General features: G+C 44.3%; 1 protein-coding gene across 1 annotated transcript in view; it reads left to right on the forward strand.

The window, feature by feature from the left end:
* The window catches only part of LOC137325007 (FYN-binding protein 2-like), a 57,814-nt gene that overhangs the window by 28,976 nt on the left and 5,779 nt on the right, over positions 1-23,059 (forward strand). Inside the window, exons 8-14 of the mRNA XM_067989707.1 lie at positions 82-130; positions 1,727-1,843; positions 4,787-4,815; positions 8,368-8,443; positions 9,663-9,779; positions 21,536-21,555; positions 21,646-21,676. Coding sequence (XP_067845808.1) covers positions 82-130; positions 1,727-1,843; positions 4,787-4,815; positions 8,368-8,443; positions 9,663-9,779; positions 21,536-21,555; positions 21,646-21,676 — 439 coding nt within the window. The remainder of the gene's footprint in view (positions 1-81; positions 131-1,726; positions 1,844-4,786; positions 4,816-8,367; positions 8,444-9,662; positions 9,780-21,535; positions 21,556-21,645; positions 21,677-23,059) is intronic.

The following is a 23,059-nucleotide window of genomic DNA, read 5'->3' on the forward strand; positions in this document are numbered from 1 at the left end:
GGTTAATGTTTGTTGCTGTCTATATTCTGTTGCTCAATCCCTTTTCATGTCAGGGTTATCGTATATTTCATTTTGTTTCAGAATCATTACATGAGCAAGTATACGATGATGTGGAAACAAATAACACTGAGTGAGTGTTTTACATTTATTTTACATTGTTTTTGGGGACTGCTTTTATTTTCAGAATTACCTACAATTGTAAAGTTCTTCCCTACAATCAGAAGATAGCTACTTCAGTGAAGGGGATGCACTTCAGTAACATTAGCTGAGTAATCTCTATGGGACACAGCTGCCACCCAAAATTGATTTGGGTAGCAGACACACTCAATAGAGATTTTCTGGATGATGCCACTGGAAGATGTCCTCATTGTTGAAATGGGCATTGTCTTAGCTTTATGAGGAGGACTGCTTCATCTATGGAAAAACATCTTGAGTGCCAATTTCTCTGAAAACAAGTAAAGGATTTAAACAATGGTCATGTATTGCTAAGTCATTGTAACATGGAGGGCACACAACTGAGCCTTATCGTGCTCTCTCCCAATAGTTGCACCTTTTTATACTAGGTGCTACAGATAGAGGTCAGGAAAAAGAACCCTGGCTGAGTTTTGTCCTTTTTTACTGGGGCACTGGGTTGAATAGTTTTACTAATTGAACACCTTCGCAGGGTTCTCTTCTGAGATATATAAAATGCGTGCCATGACTCAGAATGTGAGGAGGAAATAGGAGATTGCAGGGACTTAGCAGTCCATGCTAGACTGTTTTAGTATTTCCTGGTTGTTCATCAATGGAAGGGATCAACATTGCATCCAGTAGGCATTCCATGTCTTATGGGCCTGACCTCCACAGGTTATTGTGATCTGCTCTGAGAACAATTATAATGAGATTAACCATTGCAGCAAGGATTGAGGATCAAACATGGGACTTTGGCCTGGTCTGTATGCAACTTACCCACTAAGATATTGCATGAGCTTGTGTGTTTTTCCCCATTTTCCATCTAGTTTAAATAATTTCTAAATTAAAAATGTTGATGCATTTCATATGGGCAAGATTTGGATTCTTTCCCCCTTCTCCCCGAAGACATTGATTCACCCTCCAGTACTTAACACAATTGACCATTCTTCATTATGTAGGTTTGCACAATAAATGTTCTTGGTCTATTTGAGCTGGTGGAGGTGGGGGTAGTATTATCACACCTGAACTCAATCTTATCTACTCAGCATCCACATTCACTTTCCAGCAAGGGTCATTTGGTAGCAATTGGGTAACCTGGCTGATTTTTCCCTCCCAAGCCTAGGACACTGAGACCAGTTGTAGCACCCTACTGTCACCCCAGTTAAGATCAGCTAGCTCAACACAGATTAGAAATTGGACCAAGGACCCTTTGGTCTGTATGGTTCAGTTCTACAGTCTGAGCTTCAATTCTTTTGTGTGCTGTGCTAGCTTATCTCAATGGGGGTAACAGTTGGGTTGCTACAATCTACCTCAACCCACAGGTAGGGAGGAGAAACATCAGCCATTGTCTGCTCGTGTTTGCTATTCAATGATCCATGCTGGAAAATGTATGTGTATGGACATTGGGTGAGGACAAGATTGGGCATAGCTGGGGTGTTCTCTGTTACAATCAGGGCTATCTCCCAATACTCCTCACTCACATTCACAGCAAAAAGGCAGTTTCCCGAGAGAGTGTAAATAGAAGATGTGTTTAATGTTCTTCGCATCTATCTAGGCCTATTAAAAAAGACAGAATGAAAGAATTGGGAAAGCTGTTCAAAAAGGAGATTGGTGATGGAGAAAGGGAGAAGAAGTTAAAAATACGGAAAGACAAGTCGCAAGATCATCCCAGGTATTTATAGCAAGAACTGTCTTGTTTTCTCACTCTGTGTGCTCTATCTCACTTAGTTTATTTTTTTTTTACTTTCTCTCTGCTTTCTCATTTTGTATGTTCTCTTTAGTGCTTTCTGTGTTCATCTGCTTAATCTCTCTTACTCTATACAAAAAGAAAGAAAAAGCCAATTTATAGTAGCACTTTTCTCCTGCAGTGCAATTTCCCAGATGTCTTATTCTAGTTCATCTAATGTAGTTGGCTAGTCTGACAATAGTCTGGCACTCTACTTATACACATTCAGTATCAAATGGCTCCCCAGGATAAGCACAATAATTTTTTCCCTCAGAGACATTCATCCTGTTTAATTACTAGACAATTGAAATTCAACTTAGATGATTGTGACATCTTAAATCAGACTTTGCACACACTTCTCAAATGTATTCCTGAGACCCTCAGCATCAACGAAAAGCATTCCTAATATTTCTAACAGTATTTAATCAGACAGAAAGATGATTAAAGTACAAATATTATTCATCATCATTTCTAGTTACTAACTGAAAATGTTTTTTTGGAATGTGTCAAAGCCAAAATAATGACTGGAATAAATTTCAAGAGGATATTTTGGGGATGTGCTCAGTGTTAAAATAATTTTTTTATGGATTGAGTGGTGCAATGTCTTGGCGCACACACTTTTCACTTCAGTGATTTCAGCTCAACCTGATGGGATGAATGTATCCTCTCTCCGCTGGTTGTAAGGATCCTACGGGAAATTAGTTTAATCAGTCCCAGTTCTAGTGGATGTGGGTTCATGTAAACTTGCTCATATTGTGCTTTAATTGCCACTATCCAGAGAGGCAGCAAAGTTCACGGTGGTGGAAAATGGAAAATTGCACACTGATGCAGTATGACTCATTCTTGAAATTGTTGTTGAGGCAATGCAGAAGGAGTTTTAACTTGCACCTAACACATTCTATAGCAGACCCTAAGAATGCTTGGTACTAACACTGAATGTAATAAATAGAAAAAAAAATTCTCTTTCACTTTGCTAACATCTCTCATCTTGATAAATGTAAATATTTTCAAAAATAGCATTTTAAAACATTCCATTAAGGATTCTTCATTTTTTGGGGCGGGAGGAGGAATAATCATAGATCAAACCCCAATTTTAACTCTGGGCGTGAGTGTGGTGTGCGGGGGTCAAGGCGTTGGCAAGCTCGGAACATGGGTGTGAGGCTCAGACAGAATTTAACTCTGTACACAAATCTTTGACGGTGGCAGGACAAGTTGAGAAGGCTGTTAAAAAAGCATATGGGATCCTGGGCTTTATTATTGGAGGCATAAGAGTACAAAAGTAAGGAAGTTATGCTAAACCTTTATAAATTACTGGTTAGGACTTAGCTGGAGTATTGTGTTCAATTCTGGGCACCACACTTTAGGAAGGATATCAATGCCTTCAAGAGTGTGCACAAGACATTTATAAGAGTGGTACCAGGGATGAGGGACTTCAGTTATGTGGAGAGACTGGAGAAGCTGCGGTTGTTCTCCTTAGAGCAAAGGAGGTTAAGAGGAGATTTGATAGAGTTGTTCAAAATCATAAACCGTTTTAATAGAGTAAATAAGGAGAAACTGTTTCCAGTGGCAGAAGGGTCGGTAACCAGAGGACACAGATTTAAGGTGATTGGCAAAAGAACCAGAGGCGACATGAGGAAACATTTTTTAACGCAGAGATAGTTGTGATCTAGAATGCACTGCCTGAAAGGGTGGTATAAAGCAGATTCAGTAGTAACAAGTGTCAAAAGGGAATTGGATCAGTACTTGAAGGGAAAAAATTTACAGGACTATGGGGAAAGAGCAGGGGAGTGAGACTAATTGGATAGCTCTTTCAAAGAGCCAGCACGGGCACAATAGGCCGAATGGCCTCCTTCTGTGATGTAACTTACTATGAACTCCTAGACCTCGTTGCGATGTTCGAGGTCGGACTCCCAGTCGAGCCCAGTGGGAGTCAATAGGCGGCCGGCGAACGGGTGGAAGGAGGCCGCCACCGGGGACCCGAGGGAACGATCACCGGCATTAAGATAAGTGGTTTATGAGTGGTCAGGAGGCAATCACAGTCGGGGAGGGAAGTCTGGGGCAGTGGAGACCTAAGATTTCCTTGTAGGGCCCACAAGGAAACCATAACAAAAATTTAAACTGCCCCTCATGGGCCTCTTCTGGCCCCACTCGTGCTTGCCGCCAGGTTTCTCTGGCAGGTCTGACATTCAGCCTGACACACGTGACCCAGGGTTAAAATCTGTCAGGGTCTTAATTGGGTCATATGCAAAAATTGGTGGCCTATTTATGAGGCCCCTGTCTGCCTCCGATGCCTGCCAAAACCCGGGAGTTAAAATGGCAGTGGAGGGAGTAAAGTGCGAATGGGGAAGTGAGTCCTCTGCCCCTATTTTAACCCTCTGCCTGCCCTGTTTTTATCACGCCTAAGGGGTTAAAATTGGGGCTCAAGCGTCTGACTAATGTGTTCTGTTTGTAGAAGATGTAAAATAAATAAAGATTGTGCATTTATATAGTACCTTTTTTACTTCCTCGGAATATCCCAAAGTGCTTTAAAGACAAATTATTTCTGAAGTGTCATCAGTGTTATTTCGTAGGCAAATATGCAAATAAGGTGAACGATGAAATAATCTGTTTTGGTGCTGTTGGTTAAGGGATGAAATAGTGTCATGCAATCTTTTACTTCCATTTAAACTGAGCGCCTGTCTGCTGTTCAACGCCTCATTAGACAGACAGATAATGTGGCACTCCCTCAGTACCGCAATAAGAAATCAGCCTGGATTACGTGCTCAAGTCCTGGAGTGGGGTCTGAACCCTCAACCTTCTGTTCTGGTGAGAGTGCTACAACGGATACTTAGTTTGAAATTAGATGTTTATTTCTGAATATGATGATTTATCCATTTCATATTTCCACAGTCCAATTTCAAGATCGTCATCCATTTTATGTAAGTACTATATTACTGAAGAGATCTGGTATTCATTTTAAACATTATTGAATTTATTTGAAGTGCAATGGTAATCAAAACTGTGATGAATTTGAAAGTTCCTCTTCTCACTTGACCCAAAATTTCTTTTTAAGTGAAAACACATTGCAATGTTGTTAATGTGCAATAAGTGATGTATTTCCAAATACATTTTAAATTATTTAACCATGCAGTTATTTGGAGAGTGAAACTTGTTTGTGTATGTTTCTTGGATCTGCATTAAAATAGAAACTTCCTCCCAATTTTATTATGACAGCTTTTGGTGTGACTACATAGCCCCAATTGTACAAGGTCCCACCAGTGGCACGGAGCTTTGCTTTTGGCAGGTGGAAGTCAGAAAATTGGGCCCCAATCTCGTATCCGATTCTGCAAGGTGTGATTTTTGAAGGGGAAAAAAGCAGAAGTGCTACAAGCAAATCAAATCCATATTTAGATAGTCAAGTTATTGAAATTAAATCTCTCACTGAATTCACAACTATGGGTGAGGCTGTGCTCCCAGAATGCACTTCACCCATCTAAAATGGATGTCTGACTGCTCAACAGGCCTGGCCTACTTTGGCCCATTTGATAAAGCAAGGATTTAAGTGGGACGTTTTACTACATTAAAGGTGCTATATAAATGCAAATTGTTGTGAGTTGGTACTCAAGTTTTTTTTTTGTAGTGAGTATTCATTCAATTCTGCATTGAATATCTTGCATATTTCTTTTTTCATGTACATTTATGCCTTTTCGTGAAAACTTTCAGTTTGCCTTCCTGCAGTCTTGGCAGTTGCTGCAGCATTACAAGTTGCAGCTAACAATGGCAATCTATTTGGCTGTTCCCATGGTGGTACTTGAACTGGGTGAGGAGAACCAATTAATCAGAAGGTAAAATCTACAGCTGTTTTCTTTGCTCCTGTTACTACCCAAGGACTTGGACTTGTAGGACCATCCCCCTCCTCCTACCCCACTGCGTTCAAGAAAACCTGTACTCGCTGCCTCCGCTTCACTGAAGAGACAGTGCCTGAGATGAGCTGTCTGCTGTGGATGACCTTAAGAATGGGCTCTTCCTGTAGTTGTGAAGGTCACAGTGACATTAAGTTTCCATGCAACAAGATCTTTCCAGGTCACAACAGAGGACATCTGACAGATAAGCCTGTCTGCGGTTCATGCCTTTACTGGTCCCATGTTTTTACTGTTGGTAGGCTTTGGATGAGGAAGAGGAGGAGGGTAATGTGGAGAGGACTGATGTACAGGCAGGGAGATTGGAGTGAAACTGTGAAAACTACTTTCAATAATGGACGCATGCTGCCACTAACCAACTTTATTTTTAGAATGAAGAAGCATACCTTGTTTCTTCCCTCTAGCAAAGGATATATTACAAATTCCCCCTCTACTTGTACTGAGCTGCCATCACCCTCCAAACACTTATTAGGGCTTATTCCTCTTGAGGGGGCCCCCATCGGCTGCCACATAGGCACAGCATACTGGAGGTGCACTGTGCCTGCAGAGTAAGAAGTCTGCTAAAATTTCATGGCAGGGCCTTCCCCGAGAACCTTGCAGCTTTGGTCATGACCGCTGGCATTGGGGCCTTCTGCCTGATCCTGGAGAACATCAGCCAGAAGGCTTTGAGGTGCCAACGTGGTGATGGAGGGTGGACGGTGGGTGGGGGGGGGGGGGGGGTATTTTTCTACTCTTGCTTCTCTGCCTCCATGGATCTTTGGGGTGTTCTCAGGATCCTCACGGATTCTCTGGTCTATGGAAGATTCCAGCACGTGCCCCACTACCAACTCTTGGGGAGCCCATTTGTTTGGACGCCTAGGAAATGAGGAAAGTGAGGAGAGAGGCAAAGATTGCCCCTTCCAGCATTAGCATGTTATTGCTGGGCCTGCGCTTATAGCACAGACCTGGTTCTGCCCATTTTGGGAACTGTCGGAAATCCTGGAGCAGCATAGTAGGGCTTAAACCTAACATAACAGGCCTCCATCCCGTATTACTTTTCACTCCACCTGGATTCTCAGTACTGTAGATCCTCTTAACAGATTGATTCACTTCAAACTCAGAATACAGTGGGAACTGATGGTCTTGTTTCTCTTTTCCTCCCTTTCTCTCCCTTCCTCTCCCTTCCTTTTTTTGCCTGTGCTTTACTCTGAGGGGTGACCAAATTGTTTGGGAAGCACAATAGTGGAATAGATAAGCAGCAGTTTCAGAGATCCATAGACCTGGATATGGCTTGTTGCCGGGATATGGTTTCATAGGTGCAATTCTTCCACTTGGCTGCAATTCATGCGTATACCTTGATTGTGACTACAGACTACTTGACAGCAAACGCACCACAGGTGAGACCTTTCTAGTTCTCACTTGATACACAGGTATTCTGGAAAGGGTCACTGGATGAAGATCAAGAGCAGGACCCCGGTTCACTACAACTTTTTACTTCCCCCTCCCTAGATCAGAGGCACTGAGTCAAAGTATAGCGGATTTAGTGCTGTCCTGGCTGAGACTAACTAACATGGACGGGGTTCAAACTTTCCTGGATTGTGAGGTTTAGCTACTCAATGGACAAACTAACTAAATCATTGGGAGAGCACACTGACTGATTTTAAAATTGGTGCTGTATTTGTATTTCTTGTTGGGCTTAAATTCATGTATGTTATGCAAATATTTGTGTGAAGGTGTTTTTTTTTAAAAAGCCATATTCTATCACAGCATTCCAGAATCAACAAGAAGTTGCATTTAAATAATGCCTTTTAATGTAGAGAAACGTCCCATAGCGCTTCACAGAGGCGTAAGGGAAAAAATGTATGCCGAGCCAAAGGAGGAGATCTAAGGAGGGGCGACCAAAGGTGGGTGGGTTTTAAGGAAGATCTTAAAGGAAAAGAGGGTGGTGGCAGATGGAGGGAATTCCAGATCATGGAGCATAGGCAGCTGAACTACAGCCAGTAATGGTGGGACAAAGGAAGAGGGGTGACATGCAAGAGGCTGGAGTCAGAGGAAGGGAGAGTTCAGGGATGGAAAAGGTTGTAGTGCTTGAGATTACTAAGATGGGGAGGGATGAGGTCATGGATGGATTTAAACATGAATATGATCATTTTAAATTTAAGGTGGTGGGGATCAGGAGTCTCCTAAGTCAGTGAGGACAGGGGTCATGGTCAAATAGGGTTTGGTGCAGGATTGGATATGGCAGCAGACTTTTGGATGAGCTGAGGTTTGTGGAGAATGGGAAGCCAGTCAAAACATTGGAATAGTCAAGTCTGGAGTTGGCAATAATTGAGTCTGGAGATGGCATGGATGAGGGTTTCAGCAGCAGTGTGGCTATACTAGGGGTGGAACCATGTGATATTATGGAGGCGGAGGTAGGCAGTCTTTGTGATTAGAAGATAGGACGCCAGAAGCTTAATAAATATTTTGGTGTCCTATTTGATCCTGAGTTAAGTTTAAATTAAAGCAAAAGTATCAATGTGAAATGTGTTTGTTTTAAAAACTCCTTCAGTCTTGGTATCTAATCAACCCCTTTCTTATCGTATTCCTCAGCTATAAATAACTTGGAAAGTGGCGAAAGTAGTGTGTATGAAGATGTTAACTATTTAAAGGAACACAATGATTCAGAGTAAGTGATTAACTTGCCATTTTCACTTTGTCAACTACAGGTTACTTGTGCTTATCAAAATGGCATTTCTTAATTGAAATAGGTGTTCTCTTCAACTTTTTCCCTCCTTGATGACCATGATTCCTATTGTGGTATGATTCTGTAAAGGTTCTCCAAGTGGCCATTGTTTGTGTAGCCTAGTCAGTAAGTGTTAGCAGATAGTGATCAAGAGTAGGAACCCTGCCATATTTTTGAATTTCCTGGTTTTCCAAGGCATTAACTTCTTTTATGTTTTATGCCAGTGGTAGGATATCAAATTTAATTTCACAGGTTCAAAGACTATGGCCCTGATATTTACAGGGAAGTAGGGAGGATGTGAGCAAGGCCAAAAATGGCCGAAGAACCCGGCAAGGCTGGGGAAGCAGAGGTCCTGTCAAACTTAACGGCAGGACCTAATTATCATTTTTTGGATCTGTTTCCTGCCTGCTGCTGGCGAAATTGACAGCCTGACCAGCTGGGAAGGAAAACCAGTGGCAGGAGGCCACAGCCAGGAACCCTTGGGGACGATTCTCAGCAGTCGGAAGGGGGGGGGGAAAAGAGATCAGACATCTTGGCGGGGAGGGAGGAGGAGGAGGAGAAGAGAGGACGTTGGGAGGGAGGGAGGGGAGTACACGGGGTGGAGGTTGGCGACTGGGAGGGGGGAGAGAGAGAGGCTGCGATTGGCAGAGGGGAAGTCAAGGCTTCCTTGGGGGGTAGTGGGAGGGGGTCATTTCTGCTCCTCCTGGCCCACAAGGAGTGCCAGAAAAGGCACCTACCTTGTGGAGCTGGCAGCTTCCGCCTCCCTTTCACTGCTGGGTTTCTTGACCCCCGGGCTCCCAATTGCACTGTGGGCGTCCGATTTTAAATATGATGAAGTGTCACGTCTCTCCATGGCGGGACACTCGGATGCCACGATATCCACCGCCATAAAAAGGGCAAAGGGTGCAGCAGGTTAGAATTGAGCTTTGAGCGTTAAAACCTCCCCCCCCCCCCCCCCCCCCCACCCGACCCCCTCTCGCCTATCATGGGGTGGAGGGGGTTACTATCGAGGCCTATATATCAGAGTCTATTCTTTGTGTATTTAGACCTCCATCTTCCAATCATCCAGAAGTTTTATCAAGTTTTTCTAGTGAAATTAGTGTGGGGAACTAAATCTATGTTCTTGCTGATTCATACTGTTATTTCTCTCTCGTCTTTATAGAGACAGAACTTCGAAATCAGACTTGAGTAAAATCAGCTGGGGGAAAATCTTCAGAAAGCGTGAAGAAAATGCAAAGAGAACAGGCGAAACCAACACAAAGTTAGAAGAAAGTGAAAGGTATAGTGAAATATGTGCTATCTCTGAGACCTGAAGAAAAATGGTGTTAATTTAGTAGTTATAGTTACAGATTACTATAGTAGTTATTGTAGGATAGAGTCCTGATATCAATAATGGTACTAGTAGAGTTTGTACTTGCTGAATTTTACTTCTGGTAGTACTGTTCTTGATTTGACTACAAAATGTTGTATGTAACATACGGTCCTGCTATTTTGCTCTCCCTCTCTGGCACCTCCTAATGACAATACATACAAGATTTAGAATCTGTTGGTGAAGATTTGTGAGTGTGGGTTGTGTCTTTGCTGAAAATGGACACTGTTGCATAAGTCCCATGTACATATTTTCTAGTTGGTATGTCTAGACTATTGGTATAATAAATTAGTTATGAAAGCAATCCATCAACCAAATCCTTGCAGTGGTGGCAAATTTTAGCCATGTTCCCAGACGCATACAGGTAAGAGTGGACCAGTTTAAAATGTTTAATTATGTTGTACTGTAGTATAATGGAGTGAATCCTTCAAAGTTTGGACCTGTCTTTTTTTCACACAAAACTTAACCAACAAGCACAAACTGCTTACTTATGAATAATCAAAAACATCAGTGTGCTACTCTATTTGCCAATGGCATCATTGTTGTGTGTTTATCCATATTTCAGATAATGACAAGCCATTAATGCCTTTATTCATCTGATAATACAATGGTTTTGGTGTGTGGACTGATAATGTAACTTAACATTGGCACCTGGTCTTATCAAATTTCAACACAAGACACCCATATGAACAGTATGACAACTGGTCATGCACTGCTTCTTTTGTTCCATACACCAATATCTCCTCTCCCTAACACTCTCAACACACACTGAACGTTCTGTGTTAAAATACTGCAGACTCCCACACTTTACTAGCTGCATGGTTTACAAACCCATGCTTAAATCTGAATTTCTGGCCATTTCTTCTGTACTTATTGGGCTTCCCAATGTGATCTCTACTCAAATTACATGAATCCACACATTAAACTGAGACATATACCCAGATCAGCGTAAGATACCAGACACATCTTTGCTCAATGTAAAACAAACCTTGACAATAAGCATACACACAGCAGTAAAGATTTTGTGGATATACTTACTGTCCTGCTGACACCCACTTCGCGCCCGGCGCCCTTTTAACAGCGTGCATTTTCCAGGCGGCTGTGGCCTCTGCTAAAGGCAGCCATGAAGAGCATGCATACCGGGGTCCAATGATGCAGTTAGGACCCTGATGCGATATTAACCCAAAAAATCGAATGTCCCGCACGTCACCAAATCCGCTAGGTAAAACCTAGTATTTTTTTATTCGTTCATGGGATGTGGGCGTCGCTGGCGAGGCCAGCATTTATTGCCCATCCCTAATCGCACTTGAGAAGGTGGCGGTGAGCCGTCTTCTTGAACTGCTGCAGTCCGTGTGGTGAAGGTTCTCCCACATTAGATCAGTCATTACTTTTGGCTATTTGGTTTACTGTGTCTTTGTACTGGTTCGCTCTGGCAAATAGTGTATTGATCACATCCTTGATGCACTTGTGGACTGCTGATTGTGAGATGTTAGGAAGGGAGCTCCAGGATTTTGACCCAGCGACGATGAAGGAACGGCGATATATTTCCAAGTCGGGATGGTGTGTGACTTGGAGGGGAACGTGCAGGTGGTGTTGTTCCCATGTGCCTGCTGCCATTGTCCTTCTAGGTGGTAGAGGTCGCGGGTTTGGGAGGTACTGTCGAAGAAGCCTTAGCGAGTTGCTGCAGTGCATCCTGTGGATGGTGCACACTGCAGCCATGGTGCGCCGGTGGTGAAGGGAGTGAATGTTTAGGATGGTGGATGGGGTGCCAGTCAAGAGGGCTGCTTTGTCCTGGATGGTGTCGAGCTTCTTGAGTGTTGTTGGAGCTGCACTCATCCAGGCAACTGGAGAGTATTCCATCACACTCCTGACTTGTGCCTTGTGGATGGTAGAAAGGCTTTGGAGAGTCAGGAGATGAGTCACTCGCCGCAGAATACCCAACCTCTGACCTGCTCTTGTAGCCACAGTATTTATATGGCTGGTCCAGTTTAGGTTCTGGTCAATGGTGACCCCCAGGATGTTGATGGTGGGGGATTCGGCGATGGTAATGCCGTTGAATGTCAAGGGGAGGTGGTTAGACTCTCTTGTTGGAGATGGTCATCGCCTGGCACTTGTCTGGCGCAAATGTTACTTGCCACTTATGAGCCCAAGCCTGGATGTTGTCCAGGTCTCGCTGCATGCGGGCTCAGACTGCTTCATTATCTGAGGGGTTGCGAATGGAACTGAACACTGCAATCATCAGCGAACATCCCCATTTCTGACCTTATGATGGAGGGAAGATCATTGATGAAGCAGCTGAAGATGGTTGGGCCTAGGACACTGCCTTGAGGAACTCCTGCAGCAATGTCCTGGGGCTGAAATGGTTGGCCTTCAACATCCACTACCATCTTCCTTTGTGCTCTGTATGACTCCAGCAACTGGAGAGATTTCCCCTTAATTCCCATTGATTTCAATTTTACTAGGGCTCCTTGGCGCCACACTCTGTCAAATGCTGCCTTGATGTCAAGGGCAGTCACTCTCACCTCTGGAATTCCGCTCTTTTGTCCATGTTTGGACCAAGGCTGTAATGAGGTCTGGAGCCGAGTGATCCTGGCGGAACCCAAACTGAGCATCGGTGAGCAGGTTATTGGTGAGTAAGTGCCGCTTGATAGCACTGTCGACAACACCTTCCATCACTTTGATGATTGAGAGTAGACTGATGGGGCAGTAATTGGCCGGATTGGATTTGTCCTTTTTGTGGACGGGACATACCTGGGCAATTTTCCACATTGTCGGGTAGATGCCAGTGTTGTAGCTGTACTGGGATTGTTTCCAGAGGCAGAAGGCTGCAGGATTTAAACAGGCCATGAGCTCCAGGCATTCAGATCATTGGCATCTGTGTGCTAGTGAACTTGTTGGAATCAGAGTGATTTGGCACTTTACATATTGATTATTTGTGATCCTTTCTCTTGCTCACTGTCGGTAAGCAGTGACAGCTAATGATGGGTGTTCTTTCTGCGTTATACTGGCTGGAGGAAGAAGAGCAACAGCAACAACAGTAGGAGCTGGGGCTTCAACATGTAGGAGGAGCTGCAGGTGGGCCTCAGAGGACAGCAGGTGAGGGGACCTGTTCGCAGAAGGGCTTACCCAACCAACTCAGTCTGTAGCCAAAGGTGACCTTTCTAGACTCATCTGAGGAGCAGTACCTGAGGAGGCTGCGTCTGTTGAGGCCAGTTGTTTCTGACCTCTGCAACCTCCTGCAAGAAGGCCTGCTCCTCCAGGGGCTTGCCATATTAGTACTTGTAAAGGTGACAACCACCCTGAACTTCTTTGCCTCAGGATCGTTCCAGGGTACTGCTAGGCGCATCTCACAGTCAGCAGTCCACAAGTGCATCAAGGATGTGATCAATGCACTATTTGCCAGAGCGAACCAGTACAAAGACACAGTAAACCAAATAGCCAAAAGTAATGACTGATCTAATGTGCAAACAAACACGATAATTTGTTTCAAATCATTAATCAGCCAAGTGTCAATCCATAGTGCCTTTTTTAAAAGAATGTTTACTCACTCTGCTACTTCTATGAGGTGCTCTCCCAATGGCTTCAGCTGAACTGCTGTTAGGCTGCTCTGGATGATGTTGAGATCCTCGAGATGCTTGTGGCCAGTGACTTCCGTAAGGACTCAGCTGTGGACTGTAGCTTCTCTGATGCTTCCAGTGCTATTTGGCCCAGCCAGCTTTCAGACATCATGAAGGGTATTGGTTGAGAGGGTAGATATGCTGTCATCCTGAGAGAGGCCAACACTTGACTATCCGGGAGCACCATCATCATTCCCATGGTGCTGTGGCTCTTCACTCCCACTGATCTAAGGGAGAGCAGACTGCAGGAGATTAGCGATGCTTTGAAAGCCCCTTGCCACCTAGTGCATCAGTCTGTCCATCTGGTGCTCTAGTCTCCAAGGTGGAGCAGACGTTGGAGCCCAAAGTCTGGACAGCTTGCATCTGAACTTTCATCATAGCTGCAAAGGCTGGTGAAACAGACTCGTGCTGTGAGGGCTCGGCTATAGTATGCCTGAAGGTGGCCACGTGCTCCAAGGTAGACTGCACCGTGGAAATGTCATGCAAGAGAGCTGCACACATGCTGGAAATGTTCTTCTCCATACTTTGACATGGTGCTCAGTGTTTGGCAGGCCTTCCAATACGTTAAATAATCACTGGTATGACTCGAACATTTTTCTTTTTGTGGCAGGGCCCCGGAAATCTGCATCTCTGTCCTACCCATCTAGGGGAGGATATCACTCTCTGGTGAGTTGTCTCCTGGGCTGTCCCTGCCACCAGTACCTACACCTGCTTAATTGTACTGTGTGTTTCACCAGGTGCAGGCCCTTATAACTTGATGTCTATCCCACCCGGGGTGACAATCTGCAATGGTGCTTGGGAGGGGTGGCGAACATGACAGTGCTTCATCAGGAGGGCTATCCTCCTCTGAGATGTCCTTTTCATGAGCTGCTTCAGGTTCTTGCTGCTGAGAAGGTCCTAGGAGAAAAGGAGCAAGAGTGAGAATGGCAATAAGAGGCTGGACAGGCACACATGAAAGGCTTGACCATACTGGTTGAGGTTTTGAAATTAACTGTAGATGCAATTGCTTATGGTACATAAAGGGGTATGAATGATGAGCAGTCACCCTGCTCAGAGAAGCCACCAGCCTCGCCATCTCCAAAACTGCTTGCTTTTGCTGTTTCATTTATTTCTAGAGCATCCTCTGGGTGAAGGCCATGATGTTGGGTGGTCCTCCCCCTTTTTTCTTTCCTTGGTGTTGGCACTGTCTTCTCTTGGAGAGGAGAGAGTTATGAGTGGCTACTGAGAAGCCAAGCGTTCATTTGTGGGGCTTCAGCATGTAGTGCATAAGCTGAGAGGGGGAAAAAAAAACATGTTAGGAGAATGGGGCGTATTAAGTGGGAATTAAATATTTTAAGTGTGAATTGAGGAAGGAGTAATGAGAGGAGGTGCAGGTTCTGTAACTTACAGCAGGTGAGAAGAGCATGCCGTTTGTGGAAGGAGTAAAGGCAATATGAAGCAGGCGAGTGTGTGTTTGGAGTGAACAAGAGAGCTGGTATTGTGATTGGTGGTGAGGGAAGTGATGCATGGGTGGTCATTTCTCTGAATGCTGAAGGAGGGAGGAGAGGGACTGTGACCAGGTGCAATGCAAGAGATGGAAAAAGGAGGAGTTGCACACAACTTTGCTGACCTAGTGAGGTTATTGAACCTCTTCCTACACTGGATCCAGGTCCTTGGGGTGGTGCTCCTGCATCCACTACCTCTGCAACCTCTAACCAGCATGCTGTTGGGCATCCTCTTCCTACTTGTGGGACAAGCACATCCTATCTGGTGCTGACCGCTGCCAGCAACACTGCAGAGTGGTGTTAGAAAACGTTGGGGCAACCTTTCACCTCCTTCCCGCCATCTGCAAAATGCACCATAATAATTACTTGAGATGAAAAAATTGTTGCGATTAAGGGGTGCATTCACCCTTTAAATACGCTGCCTCGGGACACCTGCTGGAAATCATGCAGAAAAGGCGGTCGGGCATCCTGCTGCCGCTGTGATCGGCCGGCTGGCCAGCCCACCAATCATATATTAAATTGAGACCCGGCAATTATAATCCACGGGGCTTTGCACCGATAGCATCTTTTGGGTGCATCATCCGGATCAGACCCTTGTGCATAATCCCGCACTCAGTTAAAACTGACCCCATTGTTTTAAAATTACATAATTTTACACTAAAGGACAAAAGGAACATAGGAACAGGAGTAGGCCATTCAGCCCCTCGTGCCTGCTCCGCCATTTGATAAGATCATGGCTGATCTGTGATCTAACTCCATATACCTGCCTTTGGCCCATATCCCTTAACGCCTTTGGTTGCCAAAAAGCTATCTATCTCACATTTAAATTTAGCAATTGAGCTAGTATCAATTGCCATTTGCGGAAGAGAGTTCCAAACTTCTACCACCCTTTGTGTGTAGAAATGTTTTCTAATTGTGCTCCTGAAAGGTCTGGCTCTAATATTTAGACTGTGCCCCCTACTCCGAGAATCCCCAACCTGTGGAAATAGTTTCTCTCTATCCACCCTATCTGTTCCCCTTAATATCTTTTAAACTTCGATCAGATCACCCCTTAACCTTCGAAACTCGAGAGAATACAACCCCAATTTGTGTAATCTCTCCTCGTAACTTAACCCTTGAAGTCTGGGTATCATTCTAGTAAACCTACGCTGCACTCCCTCCAAGGCCAATATGTCCTTCCGCAGGTGCAGTGCCCAGAACTGCTCACAGTACTCCAGGTGCGGTCTAACCAGGGTTTTGTATAGCTGCAGCATAACTTCTGCCCCCTTGTACTCTAGTCCTCCAGATATAAAGGCCAGCATTCCATAGCCTTATTGATTATTTTCTGCACCTGTTCATGACACTTCAATGATCCATGTACCTGAACCCCTAAGTCCCTTTGGACATCCACTGTTTTTAACTTTTTACCATTTAGAAAGTACCCTGTTCTATTCTTTTTTGATCCAAAGTAGATGACCTCACATTTGTCTACATTGAATTCCATTTGCCACAGTTTTGCCCATTCACCTAATCTATCAATATCGCTTTGTAATTTTATGTTTTCATCTACACTGCTTACAATGCCACCAATCTTTGTGTCATCGGCAAACTTAGATATGAGACTTTCTATGCCTTCATCTAAGTCGTTAATAAATATTGTGAATAATTGAGGCCCCACGACAGATCCCTGCAGGACTCCACTAGTCACATCCTGCCAATGCGAGTACCTACCCATTATCCCTACTCTGTCGCCTTTCGCTCAGCCAACTTCCTAACCAAGTCCGTACTTTTCCCTCAATTCCATGGGCTTCTATATTTTTTTTTTATTCGTTCATGGGATGTGGGCGTCGCTGGCGAGGCCAGCATTTATTGCCCATCCCTAATTGCCCTCGAGAAGGTGGTCTTGAGCCGCCTTCTTGAACCGCTGCAGTCCGTGTGGTGACAGGTCTCCCACAGTGCTGTTAGGAAGGGAGTTCCAGGATTTTGACCCAGCGACAATGAAGGAACGGCGATATATTTCCAAGTCGGGATGGTGTGTGACTTGGAGGGGAACGTGTAGGTGGTGTTGTTCCCATGTGCCTGCTGCTCTTGTGCTTCTAGGTGGTAGAGGTCGCGGGTTTGGGAGGTGCTGTCGAAGAAGCCTTGGCGAGTTGCTGCAGTGCATCCTGTGGATGGTACACACTGCAGCCACAGTGCGCCGGTGGTGAAGGGAGTGAATGTTTAGGGTGGTGGATGGGGTCCCAATCAAGCGGGCTGCTTTATCTTGGATGGTGTCGAGCTTCTTGAGTGTTGTTGGAGCTGCACTCATCCAAGCAAGTGGAGAGTATTCCATCACACTCCTGACTTGTGCCTTGTAGATGGTGGAAAGGCTTTGGGGAGTCAGGAGGTGAGTCACTCGCCGCAGAATACCCAGCCTCTGACCTGCTCTCGTAGCCACAGTATTTATATGGCTGGTCCAGTTAAGTTTCTGGTCAATGGTGACCTCCAGGATGTTGATGGTGGGGGATTCGGTGATGGTAATGCCGTTGAATGTCAAGGGGAGATGGTTAGACTCTCTTTTGTTGGAGATGGTCATTGCCTGGCACTTATCTGGCGCGAATGTTACTTCCCACTGATGAGCCCAAGCCTGGATATTGTCCAGGTCTTGCTGCATGCGGGCTTGGACTGCTTCATTATTTGAGGGGTTGCGAATGGAACTGAACACTGTGCAGTCATCAGCAAACATCCCCACTTCTGACCTTATGATGGAGGGAAGGTCATTGATGAAGCAGCTGAAGATGGTTGGGCCTAGGACACTGCCCTGAGGAACTCCTGCAGCAATGTCCTGGGGCTGAGATGATTGGCCTCCAACAACCACTACCATCTTCCTTTGTGCTCGGTATGACTCCAGCCACTGGAGAGTTTTCCCCCTGATTCCCATTGACTTCAAATTTACTAGGGCTCCTTGGTGCCACACTCGGTCAAATGCTGCCTTGATGTTAAGGGCAGTCACTCTCACCTCACCTGTGGAATTCAGCTCTTTTGTCCATGTTTGGACCAAGGCTGTAATGAGGTCTGGAGCAGAGTGGTCCTGGCGGAACCCAAACTGAGCATCGGTGAGCAGGTTATTGGTGAGTAAGTGCCGCTTGATAGCACTGTCGACAACACCTTCCATCACTTTGCTGATGATTGAGAGTCGACTGATGGGGCGGTAATTGGCCGGATTGGATTTGTCCTGCTTTTTGTGGACAGGACATACCTGGGCAATTTTCGACATTGTCGGGTAGATGCCAGTGTTGTAGCTGTACTGGAACAGCTTGGCTGGAGGCGCAGCTAGTTCTGGAGCACAAGTCTTCAGCACTACAGCTGGGATGTTGTCGGGGCCCATAGCCTTTGCTGTATCCAGTGCACTCAGCCGTTTCTTGATATCACGTGGAGTGAATCGAATTGGCCGAAGACTGGCTTCCATGATGGTGGGGATATCGGGAGGAGGCAGAGATGGATCATCCACTCGGCACTTCTGGCTGAAGATGGTTGCAAACGCTTCAGCCTTGTCTTTTGCACTCACGTGCTGGACTCCGCCATCATTGAGGATGGGGATGTTTGCAGAGCCTCCTCCTCCCGTTAGTTGTTTAATTGTCCACCACCATTCACGACTGGATGTGGCAGGACTGCAGAGCTTTGATCTGATCCGTTGGTTGTGGAATCGCTTAGCTCTGTCTATAGCATGTTGCTTCTGCTGTTTAGCATGCATGTAGTCCTGAGTTGTCGCTTCACCAGGTTGGCACCTCATTTTTAGGTACGCCTGGTGCTACTCCTGGCATGCTCTTCTACACTCCTCATTGAACCAGGGTTGATCTCCTGGCTTGTTGGTAATGGTAGAGTGAGGAATATGCCGGGCCATGAGGTTACAGATTGTGCTGGAATACAATTCTGCTGCTGCTGATGGCCCACAGCGCCTCATGGATGCCCAGTTTTGAGCTGCTAGATCCATTCTGAATCTATCCCATTTAGCACGGTGGTAGTGCCACACAACACGTTGGATGGTGTCCTCAGTGCGAAGACGGGACTTCATCTCCACGAGGACTGTGCGGTGGTCACTCCTACCAATACTGTTGTGGACAGATGCATTTACGACAGGTAGATTGGTGACGACGAGGTCAAGTAAGTTTTTCCCTCGTGTTGGTTCGCTCACCACCTGCCGCAGGCCCAGTCTAGCAGCTATGTCCTTCAGGACTCGGCCAGCTCGGTCAGTAGTGGTGCTACCGAGCCACTCTTGGTCATGGACATTGAAGTCCCCCACCCAGAGTACATTTTGTGCCCTTGCTACCCTCAGTGCTTCCTCCAAGTGGTGCTCAACATGGAGGAGGACTGATTCATCAGCTGAGGGAGGACGGTAGGTGGTTAATCCAGCAGGAGGTTTCCTTGCCCATGTTTGACCTGATGCCATGAGATTTCATGAGGTCCAGAGTCAATGTTGAGGACTCCCAGGGCCACTCCCTCCTCACTGTATATCACTGTACCGCCACCTCTGGTGGGTTTGTCCTGCCGGTGGGACAGAACTTACCCAGGGATGGTGATGGAAGAGTTTGGGACGTTGGCTGAAAGGTATGATTCTGTGAGTATGGCTATGTCAGGCTGTTGCTTGACTAGTCTGTGGGACAGCTCTCCCAATTTTGGCACAAGTCCCCAGATGTTAGTAAGGAGGACCTTGCAGGGTCGACTGGGCTTGGTTTGCCGTTGCCGTTGTCGTGTCCGATGCCGGGTGGTCCGTCGGGTTTTATTCTTATTATGACATTTTTTAAGCGAGATTTTACAACTGAGTGGCTTGCTAGGCCATTTCAGAGGGCAATTAAGAATCAACCACATTGCTGTGGGTCTGGAGTCACATATAGGCCAGACCGGGTAAGGATGGCAGGTTTCCTTCCCTAAAGGACATTAGTGAACCAGATGGGTTTTTACGACAATCCGGTAGTTTCATGGCCATCATTACTGATACTAGTATTTTAATTCCAGATTTTTATTTAATTAATTTAATCAATTAATTGAATTTTTAAATTCACCAGCTGCGTTGGGACCTTATCAAATGCCTTCTGGAAGTCCATATAAATAATGTCCATTGACATTCCCCTGTCCACTACTTTAGTCACCTCTTCAAAAAATTCAATCAGGTTTGTCAGGCACGATCTACCTTTCACAAATCCATGCTGGCTCTCTCTGATCAACTGAAAATTCTTGAGGTGTTCAGTCACCCTATCCTTAATTATAGACTCCAGCATTTTCTCCACAACAGATGTTCAGGTAACTGGTCTATAATTCCCTGGTTTCCCTCTCTCTCCTTTCTTAAAAAGCAGAGTGACATGTGCAATTTTCCAATCTAGGGGGACAGTTCCTGAATCTAGAGAACTTTGAAAAATTATAGTTAGGGCATCCGCAATGTGCTCACCTACTTCCTTTAAAACCCTGGGATGGAAATCATCTGGTCCTGGGGATTTGTCACTCTTTAGTGCTATTATTTTCTTCATTACTGTTGCTTTACTTATGTTAATTTTATTGAGTCCCTGTCCCCGATTCAATATTAGTTTTCTTGGGATTTCCGGCATGCTATCCTCTTTTTCTACTGTAAATACTGATGCAAAGTAATCATTTAACATGTCTGCCATTTCCCCATTGTCAATGATAATATCCCCACTTTTAGTTTTTAAGGGGCCAACACTGCTCCTGACCACCCTCTTTTTGCTAATATAACTGTAAAAGTTCTTTGTATTGGTTTTGATATCCCTTGCAAGTTTCTTTTCATACTCTCTTTTTGTAGCTCTTACTATCTATTTTGTGACCCTTTGTTGATCTTTGTATCTTTCCCATTCGCCAGGATCTGTGCCATTTTTTGCCTTTTTGTATGCCCTTTCCTTTTGTCGTATACTGCCCCTTACCTCTTTAGTTGTCCATGGCTTTTTTTTTGGCAAGTAGAGTTCTTGCCCCTCAGGGGTATAAACCAATTCTGTATCACGTTAAATGTTTCTTTAAACATTTCCCACTGATCATCAGTCGTTTTACCCATTAACAGATTTGCCCAGTTTACTGTGGACAGTCTCTGTCTCATCCCATTGAAGTCGGCCTTACCCAAGTCTAGAATCTTAGCAGCTGATTCACTTTTTTCCCTTTCAAACACTACGTTGATCTCGATCATGTTATGATCACAATTGGATAGATGTTCGCGCACAGTTAAGCTGTTAACTAAATCTGGTTCATTACTCATTACTCATTACTAAATCTAGTATGGCTTGCCCCCTTGTTGCCTCTAGGACATACTGCTGTAGAAATCTATCCCGGACACACTCAAGAAATTCACTACCTTTCTGACAGTTGCTAGTCTGCTTTTCCCAATCTATGTGAAGGTTAAAGTCCCCCATTAAGACCTTTGCCTTTGTTACACGCTTGTCTAATCTCTGCATTTATACAATCTAGCGCTTCAGAGCACAATAGAATGGTAGCTAGGTAATTATTGGTGAAGATGGCTTTGACATTTACATATTTTATTATATTAATGTTGTCCAGATTTGTGGATATTAATTGATTTTTTTTCCCTTTTTTCCTCCTCTTTAAGACTGGATAGCAGTAATGAGGGTAAGTTGTGCCACTTGGTGTTTATCTAATTATTTATTGATATACTGTTCAAAAGTTAATTTCTGTAAACTGTTGTGCTTAATTTCACAGACGGCTTCACTGTGGATGTTAAAGCAACCAGGTAAAGTGATGCTCTTACAAACTAAACCAGTGTGCAGAAATAAAAATGGAAAATGCTGGAATGCACAGCAGGTGAGTTAGCATCTGAAAGAAAAAAATCGGTCAAAATTTCAAGAACAGCCCGGCATCAGAACTTGTATAGTTAGGCTTAGGAAGAGTCTCACTTCAAATGTTAACCCATTTTTCTCTTTTGGATGCTGACTCTTTCAAGCATTTTCTGTTTTCTTTATTTGGTATTTTTCCAGCATTTTTGGTTTTTCTTTACAATTAAATGGGGAAGAGTTTATTTATATTTATCATAGAAATTACAGTACAGAAGAAGGCAATTGCAGCTCTGTTGGTTTTTCAGTTGGAGCTGTTTAGTCCCTTCCCTGGCCCTTTATCCTTTTTATATTTCTCCTCTTCAAATGCCTATTCAATACCATTTAAAATGATGTTCTAATCTCTGCATCCTATGTTCTAGTAACCCTCCATGAAAAAATTCTTCTAACTTCCCCTTTTGTTCTTCTAGCAGTAATCCTCAGTCCATACCTCCTTATTACCAATTAGTAGAAACAATCTTTCACTGCTTACTCTCTCAAAACCAGTCATCATTTTGAAAATCTCATTTAAACCTCCTCTTACTCTTGACTGTTCCAGTGAAATACTAAATGTTGAGCCTTTCTTTGTAATATATAATTTGTGATTTTTTTCATAGTCTGGGCAGCCCATTTTAGGAATGGTATGAGAACTGAGACCAAACCAATGCCTTGCACAAATTCAACATTACTTCTTTGATGTTATAGCCAATGTATAAAATCAAGAATCCAATTTATCTTGTTGCAACTTTTTCTACCTGCACTCCTACCTTTTAAAAATCTGTGTATCTGTAGCCCGAGATCTCGCTGTTCATTCACCTGTTAAGAATCCTACTTAAGCGCATACTTCCTTTTACTGTTTCTTTTCCTAAATCTGCCACCTACCTGCTCACTCCATGAATCTGTCTATGCCTTCATGCAATCTTCTACATTCTTTCTCCTAGTCTGCCATGTTCCCAAATTTGGTGGTATCAGCAAACTTTGATATCATTCCTCGTGTACTTACATCAAATCATGTATATGAGTATTAAACAAGAGGAACCAGTACAGATCCCTGGACACACCAATACTCACATTCCATCTGTCAAAAATAACATAGTGAACTTAAATTGTGAAAACAATCCACAGCAAATTGGTAAATGATACAGATGCATTGGTCAGCTCTTCAGATAATTTTATTACAGATCAGGAAGATGTTCGTCTCTTTTGTGTACATGTCTGAGTATGTTTAAAATGGAACTTCACAAACTTCCCCCTTTCACCTGCCCCCTTAACTTGGTGAATAAATGCTCCATCCAGTGCAATTC

Source organism: Heptranchias perlo, chromosome 9 (assembly GCF_035084215.1).
Source record: "Heptranchias perlo isolate sHepPer1 chromosome 9, sHepPer1.hap1, whole genome shotgun sequence".
Classification (NCBI taxonomy): domain Eukaryota; kingdom Metazoa; phylum Chordata; class Chondrichthyes; order Hexanchiformes; family Hexanchidae; genus Heptranchias; species Heptranchias perlo.